The sequence below is a fragment of the Rhodamnia argentea genome, chromosome 3 (genome assembly GCF_020921035.1).
Source record: "Rhodamnia argentea isolate NSW1041297 chromosome 3, ASM2092103v1, whole genome shotgun sequence".
NCBI lineage: Eukaryota > Viridiplantae > Streptophyta > Magnoliopsida > Myrtales > Myrtaceae > Rhodamnia > Rhodamnia argentea.
In genome coordinates this window covers 3,522,100-3,540,677 of record NC_063152.1, presented here as the reverse complement: position 1 = coordinate 3,540,677, position 18,578 = coordinate 3,522,100, and the positions used below count along the sequence as shown (strand labels likewise).

Here is an 18,578-nt window from a genome sequence, read left to right as displayed (position 1 = left end):
ATGACAACAATTTGAAGCTAAAAAGAGGGCAAAAAAAGAAAAGAAAACAGAGAGAGAGAGATAGAGAGAGAGAGAGAGAGAGAGAGTCACGAGGAAATTTACAGAGTATTTTCTTGATCTTCTTGTAGCAGGGACAGCACTGCAGATCCACCTTCATCAACATTCTGGTCACCTGCAATAAACAAGACCAACGCAAAAATCAATAAAGCCACGCGAATCAAACGAATGCTTTTCCCAAACTTCTGCAGACGAAAGCATCAGGGGCGAAACGAAAAAAAAAAAAACAGAGGAATGAACAAAGATTGGACCCGGCTAAAGATTAACCAAAAACAGAGTGGCAATTGCTCTAAGGATGGAGGGAAGAGGGACGGAAGTGGTGGGCATCGAGAGAGATGAGATAGAAGGAAAGAGGAGGAAGAGAAGGATAGGGCTCACCTTCTCTGCCATGGCTGCGGGAAGAGACAAGATCTGGAGAGCTCGAGAACTAGTGGAATGGGGAGAGGGAAGTGGTGGAAGGAAGGAGCGAGTGATGATGGTGGGGAGGTGCTAGTGATGGATAAATATGAATGATAGAGAATGATAACAGTCGGGAAGATAGTGAAAGGTACCCCCTATAAAATTCAATAGCAATTTGAAGAAACACAATGACGTGAAATCGGAATCAATCAAGGCAAATTTATATTTCGGGTCTTTTGGGTTCAGATGAAACGAAACCTAAGTGGTTTTATCCAGTGGAGCAAGTACCAATAGGCATACGACCATGCTGATAAAGGGATTGGAGGGTTGGGGACCTTAGTATCATATGTGCGGGATTTGATTTCCGTGCTCTGCAAGTAGATAGAGCAAAAATCAGTAAGAAAAGAGTAATAGATAGGACAAACAAAAAGAAAAATCAAATTGAACGATTTTATGCATATTCAATTTTAAAAAAAAAAATACGTTTATATGCGATTTGCAATGATAAATACCAATCGGATGTGGACACGTGTGGACGACATTGAATTTCATGTGCTCGTGATGATTATCGTCTCAAATGGATGGAGGGCTCCGGTCCACAATTCTGTGGATTATCTCATCCTAATGGAATCATTTGGAATTTTGGTGAAAACTTGTCAAGCTATGGTGAATGTGCTTTGGAATTTTTGTATAAGTTTTTTCCTCATTGAGTTGTTCCGATTCCATATTGCATAGATTCGAGGGTTTCGTCAGTATACAAATCTCGCGGAGCTTTAAAACTAGCACAAAGTGTTAGTTTTAGGCCGCCTGGGGTCGTCAAGGAGAGGCAGCTCTCGACGGTCGCAAGGGACAACCTTGCCCTTTCCAGGCACAATGGGCGAGGGGAACCCTCACCCGGATCTAGCGAGGGCTCGTCTCGCGGCTGTTAAGGGGGGCCTCGCCTCGGTGCCACCACCCCCTCGACGACCATGAGGACGGCCTCGCCCTACCCAAGTGAGGTCGCCTCAATCGGGACTGTCGAGGCGAGGGCTCGCCTTGCCCACCGCGCCTATTACCTATCAAGGGCAACCAATGGCTATACCAATGAGGGTCAATAAGCTTTTGAGAGGACTTTCAAATGAATGAAATCACATCAAAACATCCATTCGAGAGACTTATTGCATAGTTAATCCTATGTTGAAATGCTGGTTTTTCCCATGTTGTTGTTGTTGTTCTTGAAATATTAAGTAGAATCAAGCCAAATGTCACCCCAAATAATTTATGCAGCAATCTAATAGGTATTTAGGCAATTTTACCTTCTTAAGCTCATTTCTACTTGATGAATTGTCGGAAACTCGTGCCTATTGCATAAATAATCCTCTGTTAAAGTACGTTCGCTACACTAGCAAACAACACCCCGCTAACGATGGGCTTCGGCCGAGTAGGGTCGTCTGTCATGAGTTGTACCAAAGCTAGGGTGGAAATGGCAAGTCTAGCATGTCTATTTCATCTCGCGTCGCTTAGATACAGGCCGATGCATCATGAAAGATAATTCTCGAGCAACCTTAAAAACAAGCCATATTAAATTAAGATTTTGCAAAATGAATGATTCGAAAATACTTTCAAAAGAATAATCAAGTACAATAATTCGTCAATGAAAATATTTTTTATTATCGAAACAAAATTTATTGTAATACATTTTCTTGGACAATAAAAATATTTTTCTTTCATTCATTTTTGTAACCGAAATAAGCTATTTTCTTAAAAAAAAAATATCTATTACGTCATTCAATTTTCGCAAAACAAACAAAGCATAAGGTGATTCATATAGAGCTTTGCCTTCTGAATTTAAGCTAGTGAATTTGTGGTTTTTGCACAAAATATGGTATTGATAATTAAAAAAAAAAACAACCCTCAACACCGACAAGCTCCTGGCCATATATCATAAACGAAAATACACGGATAAAAACAAACTGCAAAAGCAGACAAAAGAGGATCGGATCGGATTGGTTCGGGTCTTTGATGACCCGATCCGACCCGACTTGGAGAACGCCGGCATGCATGGAATTCAGCACCTCAAATTCTTCACCCTCTTTTTGAATCGCACGTTCGGAAATTTTTTTTTTTTTTGGTCCGAATACGTTCGGGATTGAATATTCATCATTTTTGCCCTTTTCTGATTGCTAACTTCTTAATCTTCGTTCACGTCCGCATGTGCTGGCCTGGAATTATTTTCTCGTTTATATTGCTACACCTCACCTAACAAAAATTGAAATTAAAGTCTCACTATTTAAAGCAGTAGATTGATTTAATTAACCCAATGCAGTCCTAAATCTTTACGTGAAATTTTAATGTAGTCGCTTCGGTCGATTATTGCCGAAACTCTTCGACATGCGTCCAACCATTGTCGGTTCATCTTACGTTGCATGCTGATATGGACAATTGACAGGTTACTACATTAGTAAATTCCGGCGACAATCAACTGAAAAAATTGCATAGAAATTTCGCACAAATTTTTTACTACATGGACAAAATTAAAAAGCTTATGACCGAATTAGTATCCTTAAGGTTTTGGATTGATTGGGTAATCCCAATACTAATTCTAGTTCAACCTTGAGAACAGTCCAAGGCTAGTTCAAGGAGAAGCACTTCAGTTTTCAAATTTGTTATCTAGAAGACTAGAACTCGCCTAGAACCCGATTCGAATCTTGACTCTAAGACGAGAATTAATCGGTGTTGGTTCTCAATTCCAAAGTATGGGAAGTCAAAAGTCACAATGTCGCTTCCTTCTTTAGGCCAAAGTCGATCTGTCCCGAAACCAATTACCTTATCTACGTTAGGTATCATCCCTTGTTTTGCAAATACTTATCTAGTTATCGGAACCCTAAATTTGAGTTCCAAGGTGTCATCTCTCGTTTGCAAAAGACTTGACTAGTTACCGAAACCCTAAATTTGAGTTTGAGTTCTTCAACGTAGTTTGGTCAGGAGTAATAATGGCCCATGCACCCCCCACATGGCGACCGTCCACGTGTCCGTAGACATCGTGCTGCGCATCTTGGATCAACACCCGTGCTTTGGTTGGCTCGTCCCAGTCGTTGCCCTAACCTTTTGCAGTGTGAGTGTCGGTGAGCAAATAAATAATTCATCAAAATAATAAATTGTCAATTTTGGTTTCCAGCGACGTAAGGAACGAGTGGGACAATAACAATTGAATTATGAGAGGCCCAATTTTGTCTTTACATGTACTTTTTCCTTTTTGGGTGTCTAGTAAAAGTAGGAAGCTTTTACACGTTTAGATTGTAGATTAGCGGTTGAAAAAGTTTGTTACTATTTGCGTAAAACAAATAAATAAAAAACCCTCGCCCGCAGTCTCCTTCCTCTCTCTCTCCCTCTCATCTTCACACGACTCTTTTTTCTTTATCTTTATGAAATTGAGGATTAGAACTAGATCTCTCCCTCCGCTCCCCTCTTCGTTAATTGATTCAGTTATTTAGTTCTTTTTCCTTGCTTTCTCTCCACATTTGTGGAGCCTTTTTATTCCGATATAGTCTAACTACGAAAGCCTCCTTCTCTTGTTTTCGGGAGCTTTTTTTAGTGTGTGTTTTTGGGGTTTCGTTCTTCTTGAATTTCGTTAACATACAAGTTCAATTTCAAAGGAGATAGGAGGAGTTTTGAAAGATTTGATGGGACTACAGCCAACCGCTCTAAAAGCTTAAGCTGCGATTTGAGCTCAAGACCTCCTGCTCCGATACCATTTCAAAAGATTACAATGTTTCACTTTGTTTTTTTCTTTTTTTGGTGATTCAGGATCCGACAGTCGTAATCGAACTTCGTCTTTTCCGACAAAGACTATACCCGGAGGGAGGCTAGTCTCGCAACCCACCAGCAAGGGCCCCCCACTTAAGTCCGAGAATTTTTTTTTTTTTTGGCGGATATGAGTGAAATGTTACTTTGACAAAAATAATGCAAAAACAGGATAGATGCTAAAATTAAGTTATTTTTATGTGGGGAGTAGTCATAGTCTCTTTTATTACATGCATTTGATCAGGCAAAAGCTCATAACTATGAATTTAGGGGACCTTGTGAAAGGTACTTTTATGACTCAGTGAATGCTCCCAACATTCCTCTCTCTTCCTCTCCCCCTCCCCGTCGCCCTCCCCAATCCTTAGGGTTTTCAGCCACCAGCAAATCCTGATTCTCTATCTCTTTGTCTCTCATCTTTAAGATTTCTATTTGATTTCGAGCGAATTCAAGTGCTCAACATTTAGAAATCTTTCATGAGAGTTCAACCCTTTTTTATTTGCTTGGGCTGCCTTTCCTTTTCTCTCCCACTCTATTTTGGGTGTTTGTGAGTTTGAATAATTTTCTGCAACTAATCTTGGGTGAATGTAGAGGCCAATTCGGCCATTCGTGCGATCAACAGCCACCACCGATGATGATGTTCATGACATGGCTCCATAAACTCTCCGGTAGTAGGCCACTCTTCTCTCTTAATTTGGATTTAGGTCTAGATTCAAGAATTTTACTCTTCCAAACTAAATATATATATGTATATCTAGGAGTTTTTTTACATGTATTTGATATGTGTTCTTTAAACATATTGATGTTGATGTTACTGCTTGGCAATGGTGATGATGACGTTAAACCTAGATGCGCACCTCAAGCAATTGCGAATGGTGTGGGAGTTCTCGGTATGTGCTCATATCGGAATCTGGTGATCGACCGCCAAACTTTTACGGTGATGCATCTATTCTTGAAAGATGAGAGTGTGCTTCTAGCTGCAGAATATCCTTTGTCATTTACTTTCCGGCATTTACTTTTTTCTGCAATTATTGGGAGTTGTTATGTTTGAAAGCATTCTATGTAACTCTCGAGTATTATCTTAATTAATGAATGTAATCTTTCTTTCGACCAAAAAAAGATAATACTCCCACACATTCAAAGTGGAAACTTCACCGAATATGAAATAACGGCGTCAAACAAAATCACCTAAACTGAACCGATGTGAAAAAAAATCGGGTCTTTCCGAGTCGGAGTATATGACAGTACTATGTTGTCCCAAGACACAATAATGGACTTATTTCAAAACCAAAACAGAGTAAGGTTCCATTTGTTTCGTGAAAAATGAAATGTTTGGAAAATATTCTCAAAACAAATGATCGCTTATATCGCTTATAAAAGTAAATAAAATAAAAATATTTTCATCCTTCACGGAAATGTTTAGACTTAAATAGTTGTCAATAATGAAAATTTTCTTATATACTAATTATTTCAAGAGACATAAGCAATTATTTTTATAAAATATTACTCATACCATTCATTTTTCACGAAACAAATGAAGCTTAAATAATATTTATTAAACACATTCATGAAAGAAAACCCGAAAACCCCACTCAACCCAAATGGTTTTTTTTTTTCAATTATTGGTCTATGGGAGTTGGGTCCTAGGTCGGGTCTCAAAAAACATATACTCTTTACGTCTTGGTCGAATTTGATCGGGCATCGGTCCGGACCCGAATCGAACCGACCTGGTGACACCCTCAAACTACAAATTCCCTCGGCCATGTTTTCTGTTCTCACTCATCCATCCCTTGTGAACTGAAAACTAAAAGTCAGCACTCAAGAATCTCATGTTATATAATTTGATTCGATCCATTCATTTCAGATTGGCCACATTATCTTGTTGCATTCACTTCTTCTTCTTCTTTTTTCGGACATTGTCAATCATATTCTTTAGCGAGATGTAATGGTATAATAGGCTAATCAAGACACATGATTAGACATTGAATTGAGCTTAAAGAGGGTGCAATCATGGTGGGTTTCATCTTCTATTAAAGTCATAAAAAAACTGGCACCATCGACAACGACCTAACGATGTTGGATCACCATCATTTTGCTTTCGAAAGTCCATGCCAGGACACAAGTGGCCTCCAAAGGAGGGCGGTTGCTTATGCAAACGTTGAGCTCATGGGGGAGTACGAATATGTATGAAGAGTGGGCCTTCCCTGTGATTCTTGGCTTGGTTTTATTTGAGGAAGGAATAAAAGGGGGTTCCCACCCACCTATACTAATTATCTCATCTCATCTTCATTCGCAAGCTAGTTTGCATGTGTGGCCAAATTTGGTGGGCTCAACTCAAACCTAGGGTTAGGTCAAAAGTTTTGCTCTGCTAATATATAAATACCCACATATGAATAGGGGAACTTATAAAAAAAAAGTCATAAACATATTGTATGGATATCAATTCAGTCATAAACTTTTCAATTTGGTGAATTTAATCCTGCATATTTCCACGATTTGCTAATATAGTCATTTTGGCTAATTTTTGGCCGGCATATCGCTGATGTGGACCTCGGATGGCCGCTCTATGTGGCACGACCAGCAGTGACATGGACATTATTTGTAATTTTTCATAAATTTTTTGAATTTTGTAAAGTTATTTTGTTATGTTTTCTTCTCTTTTCGTTTCCTTTTTTTCGCTGTGGGCCGGCGAGGATTGCCAGCCACTAGGTGAGGGCTGCAACCCTCACCTACAGTCGGGGCGTGGCACAGGCAAGGGACATTCAGCCGGCGATCGCTCTCTAGAGCGGGGAGGAGGATTCAATTTTCAGAGATTGTTAGCATTATTCGTTGAATAATGCTAACATAACCGTAGTACTGAATCAGCAACAACATTGAAGACCAAAGTAGGTGAAAGGTAATGCAAAGTACAATAAAAGTTGAAAACCTAGGGTAAAGCATTATTCAATGGATCCTTATGCGTAGACATAATCAAGATCCGACGACGGCGGCGGATATCTAATGGAAGATACTGTATAGCGTGCTCCTCTCGATCTCATGAAAACCCCGGCTCGAGGGAATGAAAACCTTGGTTTCGCATAAATACCACGGAGCTCTCCTTACACAAGCGACCAGAAAGCTTCGCACTTGCAGCCGGCATTTGGTGCACACCGGCGGCCTTCCACCGTCACAACTGTGCAGGGTCCATGACAAAGAGGCATTTCCATTGTCGTTGCATCAATCGCAGCACCTCGAGTAAAGAGGTCTCTGGCATCAGCACTCGTGGGCCGGCCACCCACAACCATGACGGCACATCGGTGGCCTCCCACATCCACCGTCGCACATTGGCGGCCTCCTGCAGTGGCAGTTGGATGGACAGAACCAATCACAACCTCGATTGTGACATGGGGGACAAACGTAAACCAGCCCCATCACAAACACCAACGGGTAACCTACTACCGGTGGAGGAGTTTGAGTGGATGCATCAATTGTATCTGGTTTCTCAGTTTGAGTGGATTGATCATTTGTAAGTGGCTTGAGCGGTATAATGTCGATGCGTAAAATGCTACATCCTCCCTTGCAACAAATCTTTTGCCGGACCTTCTCGAGACTGCAACACACCACTGTGGCGGTCACCGTGTTTTGTTTCTCGTCGAAGATTCGATCTTTCACTTCTGCGTTCGCAAAGCTCTATCAGCTCAACGTATTACGAACATTTCTTGTTACTCATCATGAATAACTTTTGAGAAAGAGAAAAGGGAAGAAAAAGAACAGACGCACACATCTGTGATTCATCGAGCGTTGAGAGTAATCGATAAGCACGCAGATTAATCAATTGAGGCAAAGGCGAGGGACTCACGAGGGATCTCGCACAGGATTTTCTTGATCTTCTTGTAGCAGCGACGGCACTGAAGATCCACTTTGATCACCATCTTCGTGTCCTACAGCATTGAAAGCAGGCGCAACAAAATGAGCTAAAACATTGGGAAAGTATGGTCAAGAAGCCAGTTTTGAAAATCCAGATGAGAAGAACAGGAAGAGGATCGAAACAGAAGAGATCGAGAAGAGAAGGTCGATGAGATGGAGAGGCGAACCGAAATGAACGCGGGTTTTGCACCTGCTCCTCCATGTTTCTTGAGCTCTGAGAAGATGAACTGCCGCTGCCTTGCACAGGTTCGCCTGCTCTAAATAGCGAAACGTGAAGGGTTCCTACGTTAGTTCTGCTCTCATTTTCGTGTTGAATACGAGAAAGAGCATGCGTTGAGCTCATGACGTCCATAGCATTACATCACTAGGTCACTCGCATTATTGGGCTTTCACTTGGCAGCATTGATGGGTTTATGAGTGCAAGGGTGTGGTTCACACTCTCCATTCGATAGGAAAGTAAAGATCCCGCTCCTTGTGAGAGGGTCGGGGTTCGGAAGAGTCGTCCTGAGGGTTTGAAGGGAGCAATGCACACTTCGACGCTAGAGGTTTTTTTTTTTTTTTTTTAATATTAAGCTTATATTTTATTTGTAATTTGAACTTTGTCTCACGAATATCTACTACTTTTATATAACATACTTCGTTTATAAATTGAAAGTTGTAATAGAGAGAGGGAATATGCTAATTATAGTGAAATCATCTCCTAGATGTAGTCCCGATTTAAGGATAAACTTTGATAAATATTACATATCGATTTCTCTTTCTCGAATTCACGCTCTGTTTCATTGTGATCGTGTGCCGAATTTTTACAATAAATAGATGATCATGCACGGGTTTTACCTTCCAATTACACCGGCTCATAGTCCGAACTACAACAGGAACATGAAATTACACTGCCTGTTTCCTTGAATCAACCAATATGGCAATTGGCTTTGAGATATCAACCAGCATTACTTCGGCAATTTTCTATATTTCTTTTCCAATCTCCTGAAATTGACTAACATGGCAATTCGCCTTGAGATATCCACCAGGATTTTAATTCAATAAATTGGCGGACGTCACCGATCGATATATTTGGCAATTTGCGGTGACATGCAAAACTTCTTTAGATGGTAACTACAATTATGAACTTTCTTATTGATTGTTGACTATTACAACAGAGATAAGGATAAGCATAAGCCTATGATCTAAAGCAGAAACCCCAATTGTCTTGAACACTAGTTGGAGTCTTGGAGAGAGAGAGACATGAACAACCGGAACAGGATTTAACGCGGTTTAGTTGACCAAGAAGAGAATCCTAAGAGAAACCCTTGATTCATCGTATCACCTTGGGAGTTTTTTTATTATCCTTAAATAGGATGGAATGCATTTCTGGATATAAACATGAATATATATGTGGAAAAGGAAAACACAATTGTTGTTTCCTTCTTTATCGATTCGAGCCCAACCTCCTGCTAGATTTGGACTCTACTGACTAGTTTTCCTTATCTTTCCAACACTTACAAGCAGGATGAGCTGTGCCGTGACTTTGTATACCTAATATCTAGAAAGTTATATGATGACTTGTCGTCGAATCATAAGAGTCAAGGCCAACAGCGAGATGAGATTCAGGCGATAATGCTCTGTGAGCAAGAATGAGGGGTCACGTAACGACGTTGGTTTCGCGTTCATGCTTAGTCATAAATTAAGCTGACATAACTAAATTGATCTCTCTCTGCCTCTATGCAACCAACATATATTGGTAAGAGATCATGTTGTGGTGTTGGGTCGAAATTTCCTTGCTGGCGAAGCTGACGGAACCTACTCCAATGAGATAAATTTGGCATTGAAAGGAGGTTGTACGCCCCCTTTACAGAGCAATACTCATTCGTAAGTGCAAAGTTTTATCTTCACTCTATAAAGAGGCATGGCATCTAATTCCCCATCCTAGTAGTCCACATCGACTGAAGATTGTCGTCACTTAAAATTTGCTTCTAAGGACGAAAAAATGTTCTTTCTAACATGCGACCCGAGCACTTTGTGCGAGCATCTCGATCCCGACCTTTTGCTGGAGTTCGAAATACATCTGACGAATATCACGATCGCGAAGGTAGCCGAAGCCCAGGGTCCACCCCGCACCAAAACGAAGGACGCCTTGTTGTAGCAACTACTAAGACAAAATGACCACATTAAGCGACCTTGAAGGATGATGTTAAATGCGGTTAGGAGCAATTTTAGTTAAAGTTTGACCTACCAAGCCTAAGCGTTGCAACTAAGATGAGTCACTATCACTCAATGAAAGTTGCACTTTCCATCACATGTGAAGAATCCTTTACAGTGAGGATGAGGTGTGCTATGACTTTTCATACTGAGGGCGACTTCATCAGGAAGTTACCTTGTTTAAGAAGAAAGTCACAAAAAGCATCTTCGGAGGCCGTCCCCTGTAAAATATTCACTTGAGAGGCTTGCTCGGTCCCATGCACCGCCGTTGTTCCTTCGGAGGCCATCCCCGACCTCATATCTGTGGCAGGCAATGGTCATCGCGCCGGCTCAAGGTCAGATCGAGATCGTGGCCACCATGGTCGAGCTTTACGAAAGCGTTTGTTGGCGTCAGCATCGAATTGTGATGTCGCCCCGGGGGGGGCTCCCAATAGTTGGTGGCGATAATTACCAAAAAAAAAAATTCCTAAACCCATTGTATAAATGACAAGTCAGTCCTAAACCTTTTAATTTGCACAATTTAGTCGTAAATCTTTTTACGATTTGTTAATATAACCGTTCCGATCAATTTTAATCGAAAATTGCTGATGTGGATGTCGATCGTTTTATATGGCATGGTCACACTAACGTGCACAATTTTTGCAATTTTTTTTTTTATTTTCCTAGGCCTTATTGCAATTTTTTAATTTTCCCTTTCCTTTTTTCTTGTTTTCTTCGTTATGTCCCTACACTGATCATCACGTAGGATGGTCTTGCATCCAAGTCAATGATTTCTAGCCAAAAGTGATCGGAATGACTAACTGGGCAAATGACTAAAATGTTAATGACTATAGAAGCCAAATTGAAATGTTTAGAACTGAATTGATATCCCTACAATAAGTTTAAGACTTTTTTTGGGTAATTTTCTCATCGTTGATGTGTTGTGCTGTTACTTGTGAGGAACAAGCAGAGAGCAGATGTAGAATATATGGCTATAACGGGTACCAATAACCACAGGCAATACGATAAAGTCACGATCATCTTTGTTTCATTTCACTTTGAGAAGGTCATTCAGTAGTGAATGAATCATCATGGAGGCGAGCAAGAGGCACGAATATGTGCTGAACCGGAGGATGAGAGGAGACACGAAAAGGACTAAGATTTTTATTGAAATGATGAAATCAACACGCAATTGACTGACGTATCTTTCACCAAGTTACTAGATTGGCAATTGACACGAGAAATTTGAAAACTCCGATCACATGACAGTGCACGCGTTGGCATTTTCTTCACTGAAGTTATCACATCGGCTCACATAGTAGCCTCTATTCCCACCTTGACACTCGCAAGCCAGTCTTCCGCACCCGTCGTCGCACAGCACTGGCCTCTCCAGCCCGGGATAGGAACCTCTATGACCGCCTTGACACTCACTGGCTGGTCTCCCGCATCCGTCGTCGCACATCACTGACCTCCCCAGCCCAGCACAGGAACCTCTATGACCGCCTTGACACTCATCGGCCGGTCTCCCGCATCCATCATAGCACATCCTTGGCCGCCTCCGCCCACAATAACATGGTCCCCTGCCATACCCTCCATAAAATGGAGGACAACAACACACCGGCACCATCGGATACACCGGCACCATCGGAAATGCCGGCACTAGCGGGAAGCCTGCCACTGGATTTGGCTTCTTCTCAGGCTCCTTGGGCTTCTCCGGCTTCTTCTCAGGCTCCTTCTCAGGGTCCTTGGGCTTCTCCGGCTTCTTCTCAGGCTCCTTGGGCTTCTCCGGTTTCTTCTCAGGCTCCTTGGGTTTGTCGAGCAGGATCTCGACGCCCTGCACTGTCTCGCCGCCCTTGCAGATGATCTTCTGCCGGATCTTCTCCGGGCTGCAGCACACGACGACGATCAACACCGCGTTCCGCTTCTCATCGTATATCTGGTCTTGGATTTCTCTCGTTCACAAGTTAATTCATAAGCAAACTCAGTCGAATTAAACCAACACCAATGCAATAGTAATTGCAAGTCAAGAAATGACAACAATTTGAAACTAGAGAGAGAGAGAGAGAGAGAGAGAGAGAGAGAGAGAGAGAGAGAGAGACTCACGGGGAAATTCACAGAGAATTTTCTTGATCTTCTTGTAGCAGCGACAGCACTGCAGATCCACCTTTATCAACATTCTGGTCACCTGCAATAAACAAGAACAACGCAAAAATCAATAAAGCCAATGTGTATCAAATGAATGCGGAGAAGAAAAACGGAGGCGGCGGGTATCGAGAGAGATGAGTTAGAGGAAAGAGGAGGAGGATCCACCTTCTCCACCATGGCTGTGGGAGAGACAAGGTCTGGAGAGCTCCAAGAAAATGAGTGAATGGGGAGAGCGGTGAAGAAAGGAGCGAGAGATGATGGGGTGGATGAGAAGAGGCTGGCTTAAGAAATAGAAAGCTTCCTCCCTATTCAATACCTTCATCTGCTTCCTTAAGTAATTTGAGAAAAGTTTCTGTATTTGACCCAGAGTCGTATGATGAGCAGGAGTCAACCAAAGAAGTGTAGGGCGACCCCGTAGTTTGGTGGAGACAAAGGAACATGGAACTTGCCCGTACGTACGGTAGTTCCATTGTCACTGTCACGTTGAATATTAGGAGAAGCAAGGCGTGGAACTCGTGACGTCCACGGGATTACATCACCTCTGCGGCAATAATGGGGTTACGAGCAGAGGTCGGTCAAGTGTTTTCACCTTTCCATTGTCGAAAGAACAAGGAGGGTAACGACACAAATTATCTCTGAACTTTGATATAACATGTAATGTGATCTATGAGCTTTCAATTTCTTCAATGTGGTCTCCGAGTTTTAGTCCAGTGGCGATGCGATCTCTAAATTTTTAATTTATTTAATATGATCTTGAGACTTTTTGTACATGTTCAACGTAGTACCCGAGCTATGTGAAATAGTCAATGTTTTTCTTCCATTAAATCAAGTTCGGGGACGACATTAAATATTTTCATATAATTCAGAGACCACGAAAAGCATGTACCAGAAGTCTAGGGACTACATTGAACAAATTAAAAAATCCAAGGACCACATAGCACATTAGGCTAAAGTTATGGGGCCACATTGAACAAATTATCAGTTTAGGGACCACATTACACATTAGACCAAAATTCAAGAACCATTCGCATCATTTTCTTAAAGCTGAAGAACAGGAACAACACTTAGGTGATGGCGAGAGCAGTCCGCGTTGAGGTTTTTGTTCCTTAAAGCTGTCGTTTTGCTCATGTGATCTCGGTGCTCTTATTGTTCTTCTTGCATTGAATTTGGTTTCAACAATTCACTGCACACGTAGTTGGATTCCGAGGGAATTCAATAGGTGACTGTGTCTGGGGGAACTACATCGTTTTATGCGCTGTAATGCTTAGCTCAGTACATGGAGCTAAAATTGTATTGAAAGATCGTCGACCATGTCGAGTGATCGAGCGCGATAACAAATAAAACAATGAAGTAAATGAGGCATCAGATTTACGTGGCTCGATCAATGCAATTTGCCTATTCTAGAAGGAGTGAAGCACAAGATTCCACTAAAGATCGAATGATGTGTCGGAGAATACTAATTTTGAACTTTGGAAAGAAAAAAAAAATTCTTATTTAGCTGTCTCCAACATTGGTTAAGTAATCGTCCGTGTTCTCTAAGCCCGTAACATAATTTAATCACAGTACTACAAACTCCCAAAAAAAATATATATATCACGTTAGACCTTCTTTCTAAGATAAATCAATCACCACAAAGAGTATATCATGAAATTAAAGAATTGTGGAAAGAAACAAAGAATGATTCTCCATGGACAATAAAACCAAATTACACGTACGCAAATTGGTTGGCAATGTGCATTAGATTTGTAAAATGACTGGGGACCCCGAATGTAGTGATGGATTCATCTGTGTAAAGAGCAAGAAGCCATTGATTAGAAACAACAAGAAGCTTTGTTTATCAAGTCACTGTCCAGATAGTTAGGAAGTCGCCATCCCCAGCGCAGGGTAAGATAGATTAATTCCGCGACAAATTAAAAATCTAGACCTATGTCTCCCTCTTCGATAGGTGTGGACCACGGATTATCGCTGATTAGGTTATATTCAGCTTATAAATTAGGTTAGATTGAAGTCGAGAGCTTGAAAGAACCATGGATTTGATTAGGCAACCGTTTCTCCTTCTAATTTAAGATATTAAGGGTTTGTATGGTAACGTTTCTGTTCCTGGGAACATATTTGGAATAGAAATATTTTTTTGTGTTTCTGTTCCCGGCTACGATTTTCGGGAACAGAAACGCATTTGGCAAGTACAAAAAAAAAATACTTTTTTCATCAAAAGGAAGGATCTACAACCAGTGGCCGGCAGCGGTCGGCGGCCGCCGCTTCAACTCCTTGCCGACAATGGTGAGCGATGGTGGCTTGCACAAGCTCGCCCTCAAGTTGTTTCTAAAAAGTGTTCCAAAACTTAGAAACAATTTTTTTTTTTTGTTTCTCATTTTTGCTCCAAAAGTGTTTTTGTTTCTCAAAAGTATTCTCGGAACACTTTTGGAATAATTTTTTACCACACACGTTTCTAGAGTGTTACCATACAGTCCCTAAGCTTATAGTATGTGACCTCTAGATGTCATATGTGGTCGGCCTTTCAACTTGCAAGTGCGTGGATGCTGATTATATCTAAATGCCGTGAAAGTATCGGGAAAGTTCGTGCATATGGGAAAGTTCCCTCTAATTAAATATTAGTAGTGTTGAGCACGCGTTAAAAGGGGAAAATAAAAATGAGAATTACCTAAACAAAAGAAAAAAAAACGGGTAGTTATTTTTAAAGTTGCGTAAATGAGTGAGGATACTTGTTTTTTGAGTGGAGCAAGTGAAGCTTAGTTGGTGGATGAAAGTTCATGTCAATTTTCTTAAGGGTAATTTTAGAATGAATAAAAAGTTACAGGAATTGGTGTTTTGTTTTAAATATGTAGTATACTATTCTTTTCTTTTTTTTTGTCCAAATAGTATTCTATTCATTGTTGGGAAATGTAACAAAAATATAATTTTGGCACCGTTGGCGTCCACATAGACGATTTTCGACCAAAATTAGTCGAATGGTCTGAAGTAGTACCAGTGCAAAAAAATTTAGGATTAAATTGGTTCAATTGAAATGTTTATAACTATATTGGTACCAACACAATAGGTTTATGACTTTTTTTATACTTTTCTCATTCTTTGTTTGCCCTAGGTAATATGCCTTAGTAGCCAAAATTTGTAGGCTCATGTAAGCACAAAAAAGTATATTATGTGACTGTGATATTAGACATATCAATATGTTTATATCTAAATCATTAAGCGTGCACATTTTAGGGCTTGTACATCGTTATTCTATTTTCTAGAAACGGAGATGCTCGAATTTTTGCTTATACATTGATTACCCATTGATACCACAAAGTGTCAAGATATAAGTAGGTACATATTGGAATTTTTATAATTTGAACCCATATTTTTTTCATTGGTAGTTTGGACTTGGACTCATGAATAACCACTACTATATATACTCTTTTTCACATGTAATTGAGTGATGTAATGAGGGATGCATGTGTTAATTATAGTGAAATCGTCTTATGGATGTAGGCTTAGTTTAAGAGTGAACCAAAATAAAATCTTGTGTCTTGATTTCTCTTTCTCGCTTTCATGCTTTACTTTGTTGTGATTGCGCGCTGAATCCAAACAGTACATATCTAAAGCCTTTTAAAAGAGATTAGATTTGAAAAAGAAAACAAGAGAGAAGTTCATAAGATTTAATTTATTAGTCGTTCAACAAGCTTTTTTAATCTAACTGGTAAATTTAAATAATTAATTAGGAATAATGGTCTCAAGTTTAATTAGGTCATTCAAAAGACTGAAACAAAATGACACTTGAAGAACAGTTAACCGTAAGCAAATCCAAATACAATTAAAAAAAAACTAAATTTTCGAAGGGAAGAAACTGAAAAGTCTTCTTTACAAAAAAAAAAATTGTTATAGGTGTATTCACTTAAACTTTGACTTTAAAATTTGGTATTTTCATACTCAAAAATGTAAAACAACCCTAAGTAATACATAGGCAAATACCACCAACGCTAATAACAAGAAGAAACTAAGTACATGGGAAAATATCGGTGCCGGGCTCTTTTGCTCGAGAGAATTGAGCACGGCTCCCGCAAGAGCTCCTACGGCTCGTCGCTCAACAGCTAGCCATGGAAGACTTGACAGCCTTCCATGGAGTCTGCACTTCATGGCGGTCTGCCGCCGCCGCCGGGAGGCAAGCACGATGTGAGAAAGAAGGGCCCTTTGGCTCATGACTCCTGGGGGCAACACACCCCAACGTGAGTTCTGAGCCGGAGTCCGAGGTGATTTACACTCAATGCCCACCCTCCGGCATCAAACTCCCCTTGTTGCATTGGTTCCACAAACTGTAGTAAATCATTAAGAAATCATCATACTTCTCATTACTCTTAAAACATACTTCTCGCCATTAGTGAGATGAGTATAGCCTGTTTCTTTAATCTTTTTAAAGAAATTTATCTACTAAGTGAGACATCATTAAAAAAAAAGTTTGAGGTATCACTTATTTGAATTGATAAAGAATCAATCGGATAAAGCTAGTTGAAAACCTAATTTTTATGAAAAGTGTTCAAGCTTTTTCACGTTATAAGGTTAGAAGCATACATATGACTTGAAAGATGTGGGATTAAATAGGGGAAATTGTGTTTTTAAATGTATTGTATGGCTGTCAATTCAATCCTAAACTCCTCAATTTGGTTAATACAGTTTCAAAATTTTTAACGATTTTTCAAAGTAGTCCATGTGGTATTTTAGCCGGAAATCGCTAATGTGGCGGTCTATCGGCTATCCAACTAGCGGTCATATGGACGATTTTTGTAAATTTGCAAACAAAATTCTGAATCTTTGCCCTTATTCATTTCCTTTGCCTTTTCCCCTTTTTTCTTGTTTTTCCTATTCATCTTCCTCCCTTTCGCCGAGGCCCAGGAACTAGTGGAGGGAAATCAGATATAAATAAAAAGATGAAGTTAAGAAAAGAAAAAAAGAAAGAAAAATGTAGAAAATGCCGGAAATTTCTAAAAATGGGAAAAGTACCAAAAATTCATATATCTATTGTATTGATACTAATTCAGTTATAAACCTTTCAATTGGACTACTTTTTTGTACTGGTACCATTTTAGTCCATCCCATTCAATTTTGGCCGAAAATCGCTAACTTGGATGCCAACCGTCCGACGTGACATGACCGATAAGGCCAAGGTGGCCCCGAGAGACACCATCGCGGCGTCAAAGGCCCTCGCCTAGGGAATTCGCGGCTACGGACGAGACGGCCCTCACTATCGACCGTAGAGGGCCAGCCAACTCTCACCAGCAACGTTCGAGGTTTGGCTAGTCTTGCCCAATGGCTAGCAAGGGTTGTCGACGATCCTCATCGGCCACTATGAAAGAAAACAGAAAAAAAAAATAACATTATTATTCATTGTTGATGTTAATAAACTTAATAAACAAAAATTATTTTTGATCATTTTTGGTACTTCTTTTTCCCATAGAGATATTGAATGGTATTTAAAAATATTTTTTAAGAAAATAATGTTTCTTTTAGAAAAAAAATATTAAAAAATATTAAAAAATATCCACGCCAGCACAAGCCGCACCACGTAAGACGGCTGGCGTCCACATCAGCGATTTTCGGCCAAAATTGGTTGGATAGACTAAATTGGTCTAATTGAAAAGCTTATGATTGAATTGGTATCAATGTAACGGATGCATGACTCTTTTGTAAAAATAGTTCATGTCAAAGCTAGTCATGCCACGTAGGATCGTTGACTATGACCGAACCGCCACATCGGTGATTTCTAGCCAAAATTAGCGGGAATGACTACATTAGCATATTGTCAGAAGGTTTAAAATTAAATTGGTCCAATTGAAAAGTTTAGGACTTTTATAGTAATTATCCCCAATCTTGGGTTACCATCTTGTTTCTAGCATCATAATTGTTATTATTAAAAATATGTAGCATTTTCCAGATTCATGTCTTCTTCCAATTTCCATAAAAATCGACAACCATAGCAATTGGTTTGGAGATATCAACCATAACTTTAGTGAAATGAATTGGTGGACGTTATTGATAATACATTCGGCAATTTGAGGTGCCGTGATAAGTTCTTCGGATGGCAATATGGATCGACGCCCTCCTTTCATTTCCACTTAGTT

General features: G+C 40.1%; 1 protein-coding gene and 2 pseudogenes across 1 annotated transcript in view; all 3 read right to left on the bottom strand.

The window, feature by feature from the left end:
- The window catches only part of LOC115730771, a 44,223-nt pseudogene extending 43,540 nt beyond the window's left edge, over positions 1-683 (bottom strand).
- LOC115734079 (protein PYRICULARIA ORYZAE RESISTANCE 21-like) overlaps positions 1-12,836 on the bottom strand; it is a 47,117-nt gene extending 34,281 nt beyond the window's left edge. Inside the window, exons 1-3 of the mRNA XM_048276330.1 lie at positions 12,628-12,836; positions 12,421-12,502; positions 11,571-12,267 (exon numbers count right to left, since the gene is read on the bottom strand). Coding sequence (XP_048132287.1) covers positions 11,576-12,267; positions 12,421-12,502; positions 12,628-12,639 — 786 coding nt within the window. The 5' untranslated portion in view covers positions 12,640-12,836 and the 3' untranslated portion in view covers positions 11,571-11,575. The remainder of the gene's footprint in view (positions 1-11,570; positions 12,268-12,420; positions 12,503-12,627) is intronic.
- On the bottom strand, positions 7,098-8,568 carry LOC125314323 (annotated as a pseudogene).
- Positions 12,837-18,578: the final 5,742 nt, after the last annotated feature.